Source organism: Dama dama, chromosome 4 (genome assembly GCF_033118175.1).
Source record: "Dama dama isolate Ldn47 chromosome 4, ASM3311817v1, whole genome shotgun sequence".
Taxonomy (NCBI): domain Eukaryota; kingdom Metazoa; phylum Chordata; class Mammalia; order Artiodactyla; family Cervidae; genus Dama; species Dama dama.
In genome coordinates, this window is record NC_083684.1 from 21,082,564 (window position 1) to 21,096,771 (window position 14,208).

General features: G+C 39.7%; 1 protein-coding gene across 1 annotated transcript in view; it reads right to left on the bottom strand.

Moving 5' to 3' along the window:
• The window catches only part of MYLK3 (myosin light chain kinase 3), a 51,266-nt gene that overhangs the window by 10,448 nt on the left and 26,610 nt on the right, over positions 1-14,208 (bottom strand). Inside the window, exon 9 of the mRNA XM_061138439.1 lies at positions 8,653-8,723. Coding sequence (XP_060994422.1) covers positions 8,653-8,723 — 71 coding nt within the window. The remainder of the gene's footprint in view (positions 1-8,652; positions 8,724-14,208) is intronic.

The following is a 14,208-nucleotide window of genomic DNA, read 5'->3' on the forward strand; positions in this document are numbered from 1 at the left end:
GTCCTTGTAATGAATATTCAGGGTTGATTTCCTTTAGGATTGACTGGTTTGATCTCCTTGCCGTTCAAGGGACTCTCAAGAGTCTTCTCCAGCACCACAACTTGAAAGCATCAATTCTTCAGCACTCAGACTTCTTTATGGTCCAACTCTCACATCCGTACATGACTACTGGAAAAACCATAGCTTTGACTATATGGACCTTTATTGGCAGAGTGATGTCTCTGTTTTTTAATACACTGAATAGGTTTGTCATAACTTTCCTTCCAAGGAGCAAGTGTCTTTTAATTTAATGGCTGCAGTCACCATCTGCAGTGATTTTGGAGCTGCCCAAAATAAAATCTGTCACTGTTTCCACTTTTTCCCTTTCTATTTGCCATGAAGTGATGAGACTAGATGCCATGATCTTAGTTTTTTTATGAGTTTTAAGCCAGATTTTTTCACTCTCCTCTTTCACCCTCATCAAGAAGCTCTTTAGTTCCTTTTCAATTTTGGCCATCATCTGCCTATCTGAGGTTATTGATATTTCTCCTGGCAATCTTGCTTCCAGCTTGTGATTCTTCCATCCTGTCATTTCACATGATGTACTCTTCATGGTGGTGGTGGTGGTGGTTTAGTTGCTCAGTCATATCCAACTCTTGCGACACCATGGACTGTAGCCCGCCGGGGCCCCCGTCCCTGGGATTCTCCAGGCAAGAATACTGGAGTGGGTTGCCATTTCCTTCTCCAGTGCTCTTCATGAGTATATCACTAATCCAAACCCATAGAATGTACAATATCAAGAGTGCACCTTAATTTAAACCACGGACTTTGGGTTATTATGATGTGTCAAAGTAAGCTTATCATTGTTGATGATGTGGGAAGCTTTGCATATGTGGGAAAGGGGATAAATGGAAAATCCCTGTTCCTTCCCCCCAATTTTGATATGCACCTAAAACTCCTCTAAAAATTAAATATTTATTTTTAAAAAATCAATGAATATTTTCTATTTGCAGATACCATGCTAAAAGTTTTATTTATATAAACTTTCATCCCCATAACAGCACCATGAAGTAAGTCTACTGTCCCCATTTTACAGATGAGGCAATTGAGAGAGAAGAATAAAATAAATATTCTGCTGATGTGGCCCAGTTCCCTTAAATCAGGGATATGAGTTTTCAAAATACAGTCTCCTCTCTTCCAAATTTGCCAAGAGCCAGGCAAATGCAAACCTTGAGCCAACACAGCCCACACCCATCCAGTGAAAGTGCAACAAAGATCACCTTGGTGGCTGAGTTGTGACAGGAAGCCAGGGAGGGAAAGAAAGTGAAAGCCTTCCTCTGGCAGCCTGTTCCTCCCCTGCACTGGCACCTGCCTGGAGCCTCAGAGCCAAGCAGCCAAACTGAGAGGAACAGCCTTCCTCTTGAGGACAGAGGGTCCAGGCTCTCAGCCCCCGGACACCACTTTCCTAGGATACATTCTTTTTTTTTTTTTTTTCCATTTATTTTTATTAGTTGGAGGCTAATTACTTCACAATATTGTAGTGGGTTTTGTCATACATTGACATGAATCAGCCATGGAGTTACATGTATTCCCCATCCCGATCTCCCCTCCCACCTCCCTCTCCACCCGATTCCTCTGGGTCTTCCCAGTGCACGAGGCCCGAGCACTTGTCTCATGCATCCAACCTGGGCTGGTGATCTGTTTCACTATAGATAATATACATGTTTCGATGCTGTTCTCTCTAAACATCCCACCCTCACCTTCTCCCATAGAGTCCAAAACTCTGTTCTGTACATCTGTGTCTCTTTTTCTGTTTTGCATATAGGGTTATCATTACCATCTTTCTAAATTCCATATATAAATGTGTTAGTATGCTGTAATGTTCTTTATCTTTCTGGCTTACTTCACTCTGTATAATGGGCTCCAGTTTCATCCATCTCATTAGAACTGATTCAAATGAATTCTTTTTAATGGCTGAGTAATATTCCATGGTGTATATGTACCACAGCTTCCTTATCCATTCATCTGCTGATGGGCATCTAGGTTGCTTCCATGTCCTGGCTATTATAAACAGTGCTGCAATGAACTGGTTTCCTCAGTGTGTATGCCCAGAAGTGGGATTGCTGGGTCACATGGCAGTTCTATTTCCAGTTTTTTAAGGAATCTCCACACTGTTTTCCATAGTGGCTGTACTAGTTTCCATTCCCACCAACAGTGTAAGAGGGTTCCCTTTTCTACACACCCTCTCCAGCATTTATTGCTTGTAGACATCTGGATAGCAGCCATCCTGACTGGCGTGTAATGGTACCTCATTGTGGTTTTGATTTGCATTTCTCTGATAATGAGTGATGTTGAGCATCTTTTCATGTGTTTGTTAGCCATCTGTATGTCTTCTTTGGAGAAATGTCTGTTTAGTTCTTTGGCCCATTTTTTGATTGGGTCATTTATTTTTCTGGAATTGAGCTGCAGGAGTTGCTCATATATTTTTGAGATTAATCCTTTGTCTGTTTCTTCATTTGCTATTATTTTCTCCCAATCTGAGGGCTGTCTTTTCACCTTACTTATAGTTTCCTTTGTTGTGCAAAAGCTTTTAAGTTTCATTAGGTCCCATTTGTTTATTTTTGCTTTTATTTCCAACATTCTGGGAGGTGGGTCATAGAGGATCTTGCTGTGATTTATGTCGGAGAGTGTTTTGCCTATGTTCTCCTCTAGGAGTTTTATAGTTTCTGGTCTTACATTTAGATCTTTAATCCATTTTGAGTTTATTTTTGTGTATGGTGTTAGAAAGTGTTCTAGTTTCATTCTTTTACAAGTGGTCGGCCAGTTTTCCCAACACCACTTGTTAAAGAGGTTGTCTTTTTTCCATTGTATATCCTTGCCTCCTTTGTCGAAGATAAGGTGTCTATAGGTTCGTGGATTTATCTCTGGGCTTTCTATTCTGTTCCATTGATCTATATTTCTGTCTTTGTGCCAGTACCATACTGTCTTGATGACTGTGGCTTTGTAGTCGAGTCTGAAGTCAGGCAGGTTGATTCCTCCAGTTCCATTCTTCTTTCTCAAGATTACTTTGGCTATAGGATACATTCTTATTTCTACTGCTTCATCTGCCCCACAGCCACATCTTGTATCATGTGACTTTGTAGTTCCTTCCACTAGAGATGGGATATTTTACCCCATCCCACTGACGCTGAGCTTGGCCATGTGAGTAGCTTTGGCCAGTGCTGTGTGGGTGGAAGTGAGAGTCGGCCAATTCCAAGGCTGTAGGAATGTGCCCTCCTGCTCCTCGGCCATCACCATGAGAAGAGAATGGGAGACACCTGGAAAAGACCTGTCCTCACTGACCTGTATCCAAGCCCAGTTCAACTCAGCCTAGATCAGAAACTCCCTACCAGTGGTGTGTGTGTAAAAGTTTAACAACCGGCCATCTGATTTCTTTTAAAAATCCTGATTTTTAGCATCTGCCAATGGTGTAAATATTGATTTCACCATGCCTGATTTTAAAGTACTATCAGGATGTCACTGAATAAAGAGTTGAGAAGACATAGGCAATAGCACACTATTTTATAGTCTTTCCACAATAAGAATAATAATAGGCATAAATAACCTCATGAGCATAAATAATAGTGAAACTTAGTAAAATAAGTAGCAGTTATTAAGTTTTTAACATGTAATATCTTGGACTTCCCTGGTGGTACAGTGGATAAGAATCTGCCCACCCATGCAGGGGACACAGGTTTGATCCCTGGTCTGAGAAGATCCCACATGCCACAGAGCAACTAAGCCCATATGTCACAACAACTCAGCCCATGCTCTAGATCCCACAAGCTGCAACTACGGAGCCCACGTGCCGCAATTACTGAAGCTTCTGCACCCTGGAGCCTGTGCTCTGCAACGAAAGAAGCCAACACAATGAGAAGCCCGGGCACCACAGCTAGACAGTAGCCCCTACTCTCTGCAACTAGAGGAAGGCTGCATTCAGCAACGAAGACCCAGAACAACCAAAAATGAAGATAAATAATGTAAAATTGTAATATCTTTATTTTGATATAATTTCTTTAATTGTACATTTATATAATTTAATTTGTAATAACGGTCATGTTTAACAACTGGCTTAGAAGATTCCTTATTATGAGCTAGTGGGAGTTGGGTCCATCATACTAATTCCCCAGCTGACTCAAAAATGTGTAGAGGAAAATAAACAATTGTTTTAAGTCACCGTGACTTGTTATATAGCAAGGAGTGTATATGGGGGTGACTTGTTATACAACAGTACTGTGGCAATAGTTAACCAATCCATCCGCCCCAAAGTTGGGTCAAAGTATCCAAGATTCCCTTTCCAAATTCCCAGAGCAAGGCCGTCTGTAATCATAAGGTCACATATGCAGTCACAGCCCATAAGGTTTGGGACAAGCACCTTCTTGCCCTGCCAAAGGATCTGATTAAATGTGCTTAGATTCCAATCTGAGCCCTGGACTGGGAGTCAGGAGGCACATTCCTGCACCCAAAATTCTGGAGACCAAGCTTAAACAAGATATTTCTCATTTGTCTCCGTCCTCGATCCTTTGATATGTCCTTACTTAGACCCACTGATGACTCTTACCACCCAGCCTGGTGTAAAACTGGTCCCTCTTGCTGGATGTCAGAGCCTCTTTGGATTTGTGTGGCCCCTCTCTACTGAGGGCCATACCTCCACTCACAGTCTCAGTGCCTGCTCACAGCCCCACCCAGAAATACAACTGTACTTTCTATAGTTCTTGTTATGGGGAAACGTTGCCATTTCCTCCCTCTTTACAAACATTTTAACTATTCTGGAGCATGAGGCATACTCTCTCAACACACATAGTTCCCCCACAGGTCCCTCCTCTTCAAATCACACTGCCCAGTAAGCAGGCCAATTTGCCAAACAATCCTTTGGCTGAGTGACCAGTTTGCCAGACTGCTGAGGATGTTTTTGATGTTTTCCTTTCATCTCACAGCCAGGACCCATGAGCCTGTCGGCCCAGCTCCACCGAGGGCCACTTCCTGAGCACCGTGTTTTCTGACACCTACACTTCTCCAGTGCCCCGTGAGTGCCCTCAGCACCCACTGCCCCACCTGCAACTCCTGCCTTCCCCAGGTCAGCCTGCTCACACACACAGCACATCCTATTCTCAGCCCCCAAGTCACACTAGCCCTCTTGCCTCGCCTCCATGCAGAGGCGTGCTGGAGCCAGTTGTCACAGGCACATGAAAGCCAGCTCTGCATATCTCCTCTCAGCTCTGTACTCAGTGATGTCATACTGGTAGCTTGAAATCAGCCAAAGTTAGCAAAGGTTACAAATCAATCCCATCCCCTCTCCTGCTCCAGTTGCAGTGGGTTGTTAAACATTTACCAGCACCATTGCCTGCAGGTAACAAAACTTCATCCATTCCTCTCTTCTGGCTGCTCAGACAAGCCTTCTCAGACTCCAGGGACCTCAGGGGGTTACTTCTAGCTCTGAATTCACAGTGCTTCGCTGTAAATCCTCATTTGGCAATTGGTCATCTGACATTTGGAAGGGGCCTACATACACACTAGCGTGTGCAGTCTCAATGAAGGATATATTGCCCCACAGTGAGGGAACAGTGGTTCTTACGGAAAAGTGAAAGTGAAATTGTTAGTCGCTCAGTCGTGTCTGAGTCTGTGACCCCATGGACTATAGCCTATCAGGGTTCCCTGTCATTGGTCCCTTGTCATTTCTCCAGGCCAGAGTGGATTGCCCTTCTCCAGGGAATCGTCCTGACCCAAGGATCGAACCTGGGTCTCCCGCATTGCAAGCAGACTATGCTGTCTGAGCCACCAGTAAACACTGGTTCTGGTGGGGGTGGGGCAAAAAAAGTCTTAGCTATTACAATGGTCTGTGGCTCTTCAAAGGGCCGCAGTACATAAACAGATACGCAGTACGCCTGTGGCATCATGAAGATGGAACCTGGGGATTAGGAAAGAAATGGTTAAAAAGGCTTTGTGGAGCAGGCAGAGACATGAAAATTAGGTTGTGAAGCATGCCTGGTGCATAAGATACACAAGTGTACAGGATGCATCCCAATTTTATACAACATCACTCGGAAAAATATTAAGCAATTTTTTTTACATTATGGGTTGAGTGTGATTTTTAAGCTTTTGGGTTGGGGGGGCTTGGTATTGTTAATGAAATACAATACACTGTGTAATGAGGATCCTGAAGGTATAGTGGGATGATAAGAACTTCCCTCTGCTGTTACTCTAACAACCCCACACTTGGCGTCCCATCCATCACGTGGAGCTCTGAAAATGCACCTTTCACACCTACAAAGAGATACATTTACCACTTCAACCAGTGGAGAAGTGACCTAGGAAGACCACCACTGTGGTTTTGAACGCCACCTCTGGGAGGCGGGTGCTCGACACCAGAGGCTGAACTCAGGCAAGCAGCTCTGCCTCCATGGAGATAAGAGTCTCCTTTCTCCCCTAGTGGAGAGAGTGGAAGATGCTGCAAGGCTCATAAAGTGACAAAAACAACTTCTTTGTGGAAAATGACCATTAGAAAAAATTTCAAGATTTGATTATTCAGCTGTGGTGTGAAGGCCTATCTAGAAAGTATGTGATTCTCAGAGACATGTCATTTTCTGGTGGAAACAGAATTCTGGAGGAAGCATGGAGGATGAGCATACAGTGGTTTTCATCTTTATAGACTGTGGAAAGTGTTAACTGTTAGTCGCTCAGTCATGTCTGACTCTTTGCAACCCGAATGGACTGTAGCCCACCAGGCTCCTCTGTCCATGGGATTCTCCAGGCAAGAATACTGGAGTGGATTGCCATTCTTTTCTCCAAGGGATCTTCCTGATCCAGGGATTGAACCCAGGGAATATCCTGCATTGCAGATATTTTTTTGGGGGGGAGGTTGAACTTTTCTTTGTTATTTATTTTTTAATTGAAGGATAATTGCTTTACAGAATTTTGTTGTGCAGGCAGATTTTTTACTGTCTGAGCCACCAGGGAAGCACTATAGACTGTGGATGTTCTCCCCAATGCCAAGGGTCTGCTACAGCCACACCACTGGATATGCATGCTATGGACAAGAGCCCTGCAGAGGCATGGTGTTTATCACACATGAGACAGGACAGGATCCAACAGGAAAGCTATCTATACTTCACTAGGCTTGCCTTTTAAGGGACTTTAAGTTTTGTGTGTTTTTTAATTATATATGATGTTCACTGTATTCACTAACACTTGAGAACCTAACCACCCTCATAGGATGGTTCTGCACTGTTGATGTAGTGTCTCATTTAAACTTCATAACTGCCCATATCAACAGTCACTGCATTATATCACCATTTTACCAAGATCAAGCCCAGTCCTGAGCGCCCAGAACCTCTTATCCATGGCACCATCCTGCACAGTCATGCACTTTCCTGTCTAACCTAGCTATTTTCTGGAAGGCAGAGTTGCTAATGAATGTATCACACATCCTGGTCCCAGGAGACCTGGGGAATGAATAGAAATGAGCTGCCCAGCACCCCAATTCAGTGACCTCCTTTAACTACCACTCCCCTCTGCTCACACAAGTGGTTTGAAGTATAGTTAATTTTTTTCTTAAATTTTATTTTTAATTGGAGGATAATTACTTTACAACATTGTGTTGGTTTCTGCCATATAACAACATAAATCAGCCATAAGTATATATACACATGTCCCCTCCCTCTTGAATCTCCCTCCCACCACACCATCCCACCCCTCTGGGTTCTCACAGAGTGCTGGGTTGAGCTCCCTGTGTTATATAGCAACTTCCTACTAGCTATCTATTTTATATATGGTAATATATGCGTTTCATGCTATTCTCAAATCGTCCCACCTTCTCCTTTCTCTGTTGTGTCCACAAGTCTGTTCTCTATGTCTGCGTCTCTATTACTGCCCTGCAAAGCATCACTACCATTTTTCTATATTCCATATATTTGTGTTAATATACAATATTCATGTTTCTCTTTCTGACTTATTTCACTTTGTATAACAGGCTCTCACACTGGTCAGAATGGCTATCATCAAAAAACAATACATGCTGGAGAGGATGTGAAGAAAAGGGAACCTTCTTGCACTGCTGATGGGAATGTAAATTGATACAGCCACAGTGGAGAACACTATGGAAATTTCTTTAAAAAAACTGGGATAAAACCACCATATGACCCAGCAATCCCACTACAGGACATATACCCTGAGAAAACCATAATTCAAAAAGATTCATATACCCCAGTGTTCACTGCAGCACTATTTACAATAGCCAGGATGTGGAAGCAACCTAGATGTCCATCGACAGATGAATGGATAAGGAAGTTGTGGTACATATATACAATGGAATATTTTGTTGCTTAGTTGCTAAGTAATGGAACATTACTCAGTCATAAAAAGGAACAAATTTGAGTCAGTTCTAGTGAGGTGGATGAACCTAGAACCCTACAGCCTTTTAAGGAGAAATGGAGCCTGCTGCATAAAGCTGCCCTCTGTGGTAGTAAGGAGGGTCATAACAAAGCCTGTCTACATAGTTTTTGTGAAGGCCACCAACCTTGTAAGAGAGCTTTCTCATATTAGTCCCCAAAATTAAAAAACTGGCTGAGTTATGGGTAACCATATCCAAGAGTCCCCAGGGAGTTCTGCTGAAGCACCAAAATACAAGTCTCTTACCTTCTGGCCAGCCCAAAGTCAATGATCTTAATTTGGTGTCCTGTCTGATTGACACACAGTATATTCTCAGGCTGGGAAAGAAAAAGAAGTTTGCTTAGATTAATCAACAACTAGGAAGGTCTGAGATCCTACACTTATTTGTCAATAGGCTTCAGTTTCCCAGCCTCCAAAGGAAAGCCCTAGAGGGCAGCCCTTCAGGGATGGATTGATAGTGAAAATAAATGATGCGGGCTAGTGTGAGACAATAAGGAGTGGTTTGAACTATGAGAACCTGGAGAACTCCTGCCTGTGTAAAAGGGCAGCCACAGCTTAACTCCAGCCACTGGCCACCACACAAAATGTAGGTCCAGTCACTAGAGTTCCTCAGTCCTCAAGGGATCCCAGAAATTCAAGTTTAAGTAAAAACTCCATGCTTTTAAATGTTGACAACTAAATCCAATTTAAACACATATTCATCATGTGTGGGAGTTAAACACGACATATCTGGGATGTAGATTTGGCCCACGAGCTGCTTGCTTGAGACCATTGGCTTGGGGTGGTGGTTCCAAACCTTGACTGCTTGCTAGCATCATCAGGGGACCCCTCGAAAATCCTAACACCGAGGCCCTAATCCTGATCAATTAAATCGGAATCTCAAGTGTGGGACCAAATCTGCAGTAGTCTGGTCAAGGAGATCAGAGCTGCCAGATGTCATCCTGCCATTTTGTGGTGACAGCTGTCACCCACGGAATGGAGATAATGGACTTGACATGCTTCTCTTAAGTCTTTCCTATCAGCTTGGAGGCCCTGAGGAAGACTGGAATAATTCTTGCTGCTTGTGGCAGACAAATTTGAAGGTGGGGAGGGGTTGAGGGCAGATGGAAGGCTTATAGGACAAAGGACCTGGAGACCTAAGGTCAGGGCCTGCAGTCCAGGGGTCCGTTACCAGGGTCTGTAGCCCTAGATGCGTACTTTCCCATTCCAGAAATCTCAGTGTCTCCATCTGTAAAATGAGAATAATAACCTCTTCCTGCCTTCCTCCTGGGAAGGTGTAAAGATCAAATGATATGATATAATAATGCATTAAAGACTTTACAGCTTGTGAAGTAAATATCAGGTACTATTTCTCCCAATAGAAGATTTTATTGCTACTTATGTTACAATGGGGTTGTGAAACTCCTCAGATAGGTTCAGAAAAATGATGATTAAAAATCTTCATGCCTTCTTTATAAGATTTAGAATAACACTGTCCAATAGAAAATATAATGTGAGCTACATACATAATTCAAAAAATTCTAATAGCCACATTAAAAAAGTAAAAAGAAATAGGTGAACTTAATTTTCATAAAAGCATTATTGAAATATAAATAATAAAGTCGTGATCATAAAAATTACCATTTTAAAGTATACAATTCAGTGGTTTTTCAGTAGATAGTTTACCACTCTAGTTTTAGAACATTTTCATCACTTCAGGAAAAAAAAAAAACATATTCATCAGCTGTCACCACTCTCTATCCTCCTTACTTGCAACTCCTGACAACCAATAATGTATTTCTTATCTCTGTAGATTTGCCTGTTCTGGGAATTTCATATAAATGGAATCATAAATACATATGTGACCTTTTGCATCTGACTTCTTTCACTCAGCATAATATCTTCAGGGTTCATCCATATATCAATACTTTATTCCTTTTCATGGCTGAATAATAATCATTATAAGGACAATATACCTACCACATTTTGTTTACTTGTTCATCAGAGAGTAAACATTGGTGTTGTTTCTACTTTTGGGCTATTATGCATAATGCTGCTAATGACATTTGTGTACAAGTTTTTGTGTTGACTTGTGTTTTCAATTCTTGAGAATATACCTAGAAGTGAAATTACTGGTCATATGATAACTCCATGTTTAACATTATAGAAACTGCCAAATTGTTTTCTAAAGTGGATGTACAACTTTACAATCCCACCAGCAATGTCTGAGAGTTCCAGTTTCTCTAAATCCTAGCCAATACTTGTCTGCCATTTTTATATTTTATTTTAGTTAATCCAATGGGTCTGAAATAGTATCTCATTGTAGTTTTGATTTACATTTCTCTCTTGACCAATGATGTTAAAAAATCTTTTCATGTGCTTATTGGCCATTTTAAAATCCTCATTAGACAAATGTCTATTCAAATTTATCTTTCTCATTGAGTTGTAAGAGTTCTTTATACACCTTAAGTACAAGTCCTTTATCAGATAAACGATTTGAAAATATTTTCTCCCATTCTGTGGGCTGTCATTTCATCTTCATGATGGTGTCCTTCGAAGTATAAAGATTTTTAAATTTTGATGAAATCTAAATTTATCAACTTTTCTATCTTGTGCTTTTTGAGTCAGATATAATTTACTTTTACACTATCTTCTAACAATTTTATAGTTTTAGCTCTGATGTTTAGGTCTATGTCCATTTGAGTTAACTTTTATTTATAGAATGAGGTGGGGCTTCAACTTTTATGTGGATATCAAGCATGGTGTCCCAGCATCATTTGTTGCAAAGACTACTCTTTCCCCATTGAACTGTCACGGCACTGTTCTCAAAAATCCATTGACCACAAATAAAAGGGTTTAATTCTAGACTCTCAATTGTATCCCATTGATATGTCTGTCCATCCTTACATCATAACACATTTTTAATTTATGTAGCTTATAGTAGATTTTGAAGTTGGGAAATGTGAGTCCTCCAACTTTGTTCATCATCTTCTTCTTTTTTTTTGTTCCTCTTTTTCAAGATTGTTTTTGCTCACCTGGGTCCCAAGAATTTCCATCTGAATTTTAGGATTAGATTATTAATTTCTGCAAAGAAGTCAGCTGTGAGTCTGACAAGACTGCATTGAACATATAGATCATTTTGGAGAGTATTGTCATCTTAATAACATTAAATTTTCTGAGCTACTAACATGGGATGTCTTTCCATTTACTTATGTCATCTTTAATTTCTTTCAACAATGTTTCATAGTTTTCAGAATATAAAGTTTATACATCTTTGGTTAAATTCATTTCTAAGTATTTTATTCTTTCCAATGCTACTGTAAATGAAATGGTTTTCTTAATTTTATTTATAGAATGTTGATTGCTAATGTATGGAAATACAATTGAATTTTACATCTTAGATCCTGAAACATTGCTGAACTCATTTATTAGTTCTAATAGTTTCTCTCTACCCTCCTTAGGATTTGCTATATACAAAATCAGGTCATCTGTGAATAAAATTTTACTTCTTTCTCTCCAATCTGGATACCTTTTATTTATTTCCTTGCCTAATTGCCCTGGTTAGAACCACAAGTACAATGTTTAGTAGAAATGGCAAGAATATACATCCACGTTTAGTTCCTGATCTTAAAAGGAAAGCATTCAACCTTTTACCATTAAGTTTATTATTACCTGGGGTTTTTTCATACGTGGCCTTTATCAAGCTAAGGAAGTTCTATACCTAATTTGCTTAGTGTTTTCATCATGAAAAGGTGTTCAATTTTGTCAAGTGCTTTTTCTGCAGCTACTAAAATCATCAGGTGATATCATCCTTTATTCTTTTAATATGACATATTACATTGATTGATTTTCTTATGTTAAACCAACTTTGCTTTCTTGGAACAAATCCCAGTTTGTGATGTATATAATCCTTTTTATATGCTGCTATACTCAGTTTAGTAATATTTTATTGAGAGTATTTACATTGATATTCATAAGGGATATTGTACTGTAGTTTCATCACAGGAAGTGAGGTCTGCCTGGTTTTGGGATGAGGATAAGTTTGATCTTATAAAGTGAGTGAGAAAATGTTTCTTTCTCTTCTAATTTTAGGACATTTTGTGAAGGACTGGTGTTAACTCTTTAGACATTTGATAGCCATATGGGTCTAGGATTTTTTTATGGGTAGTTTTTATACTAGTTTGACTGTTTTACTTGTTATAAGTCTATTCAGATTTTCTGATCCTTTTTGAGCCAGTTTTCAGATGTTTGTGCCTTTTAGGGAATCTCCATTTTATCTAGATTATCTAATATACTGGCATACAAGTTTTCATAATATTCTCTTATAATCTTTTTTTAATTTTGGTAAGGCTGGTAGTGACGTCCCCTCTTTCATTCCATTCATTTCAGTAACTGAGTCTTCTCTCTTTCTCTCTAGTTCAAAATAGCTAGATTTGTCAGCTTATTCATCTTTTCAAAGAACAAATTTCTTTTCACTGATCTCACTGTTTCTCTATTTTCTGTTTCAATTACTTCTGCTCTAATCTTTCTTATTTCCCTCTTTCTACTTGCTTTGAGTTTAACTTGTTCTTCTTTTTCTAGTTTTTTAAGGTGGAATGTTAGATTATTGATTTGAGATCTTCTTTTTAACATATAAGAGTTTGCAGCTATAAATTTTGTTTCTAGTTTACATGCACCCCCATAAGCTTTAGTTTGTTGTGTTCTCATTTTCATTCTTTTCAAAATATTTTCTAAAACTTAATTTTAATAATAATTTTATTTAGCCAAATATATAAAATATTATTATTTCAATATGTTATCAAAATAAAAATGTTGATGAGATATTTTCAATTATTTTTATTATATTGCCTTTGAAGTCCAGTGTGAATTTTACATTTATAGCACATCTCAATTCAGACACTAAAGTTTCATCGGAAGTACTTTAAATGTATTTAGATCTCATGAACTGGAGGATTCTTTACCATTGAGCCACCCGGGAAATCCTTTATTTGTATTTAGATTGCATGAAATTGACAGCAAATTAACATGTTGAAGTTGTTCTAAATATACTTCATGTTTTTTTAATAATTTAATCATATCAGTTTTTTATTTAATTAAAAACTAATAAAATTTAAACTTCAGTTCCTCAGTCACACTAGTTATGTTTCAAGTGAAATATTAAAATATTTCATATTTTAATTCAACCAACATTCCTAGGAGGTAGATATTATTAATCCCCACTTTTCAACTGATGAGCTTATGCAAGACCAATCAATAAGATCAAGGAACTTATGTAAGATCTCCTGGTCAGGAAGAGGCTGAACTAACACAAGCTCTGCTCCTGGCTGGGAAACAGACCTTGGCAACGACTGTCTCCTGCTGTAGTATCACAGGAATTGCCCCAAAGGCTGTTCGTTGATCCTGAATCACAGAACAGAATCCTAGCTTCTCTTAACTGCTCATGCCACAGAAAGTTGGTCCAGAGGCTCTGGAATTAGCTCCAGTGAGCAAGGAAGTTTGAGGCCGATTCCTCACCATTCTACCATTTTTCATAGTACCACAATGTTACAGTCTGATGTCAATCAAGAAAGATGGTCAGAAGGAGCAGTGTGCATACATGGTCCAACCAACCCACTTCCCATCTTCTGTAGAGAGCCCTAAGATTCCTGACAGAGGTTGTAGAGAAAATTTCTCCTATTGCCCCAGTGGAGTGAAAAACCATAGAAATGGCCACCATGCAAATCAAAACCACAATGAGATATCACTTATTCATGTTAAAATGAATGTCACCCAAAAAACAAGAGATAACAAGTGTCAGTGAGGATGTAGAGAAAAGGCAACCTT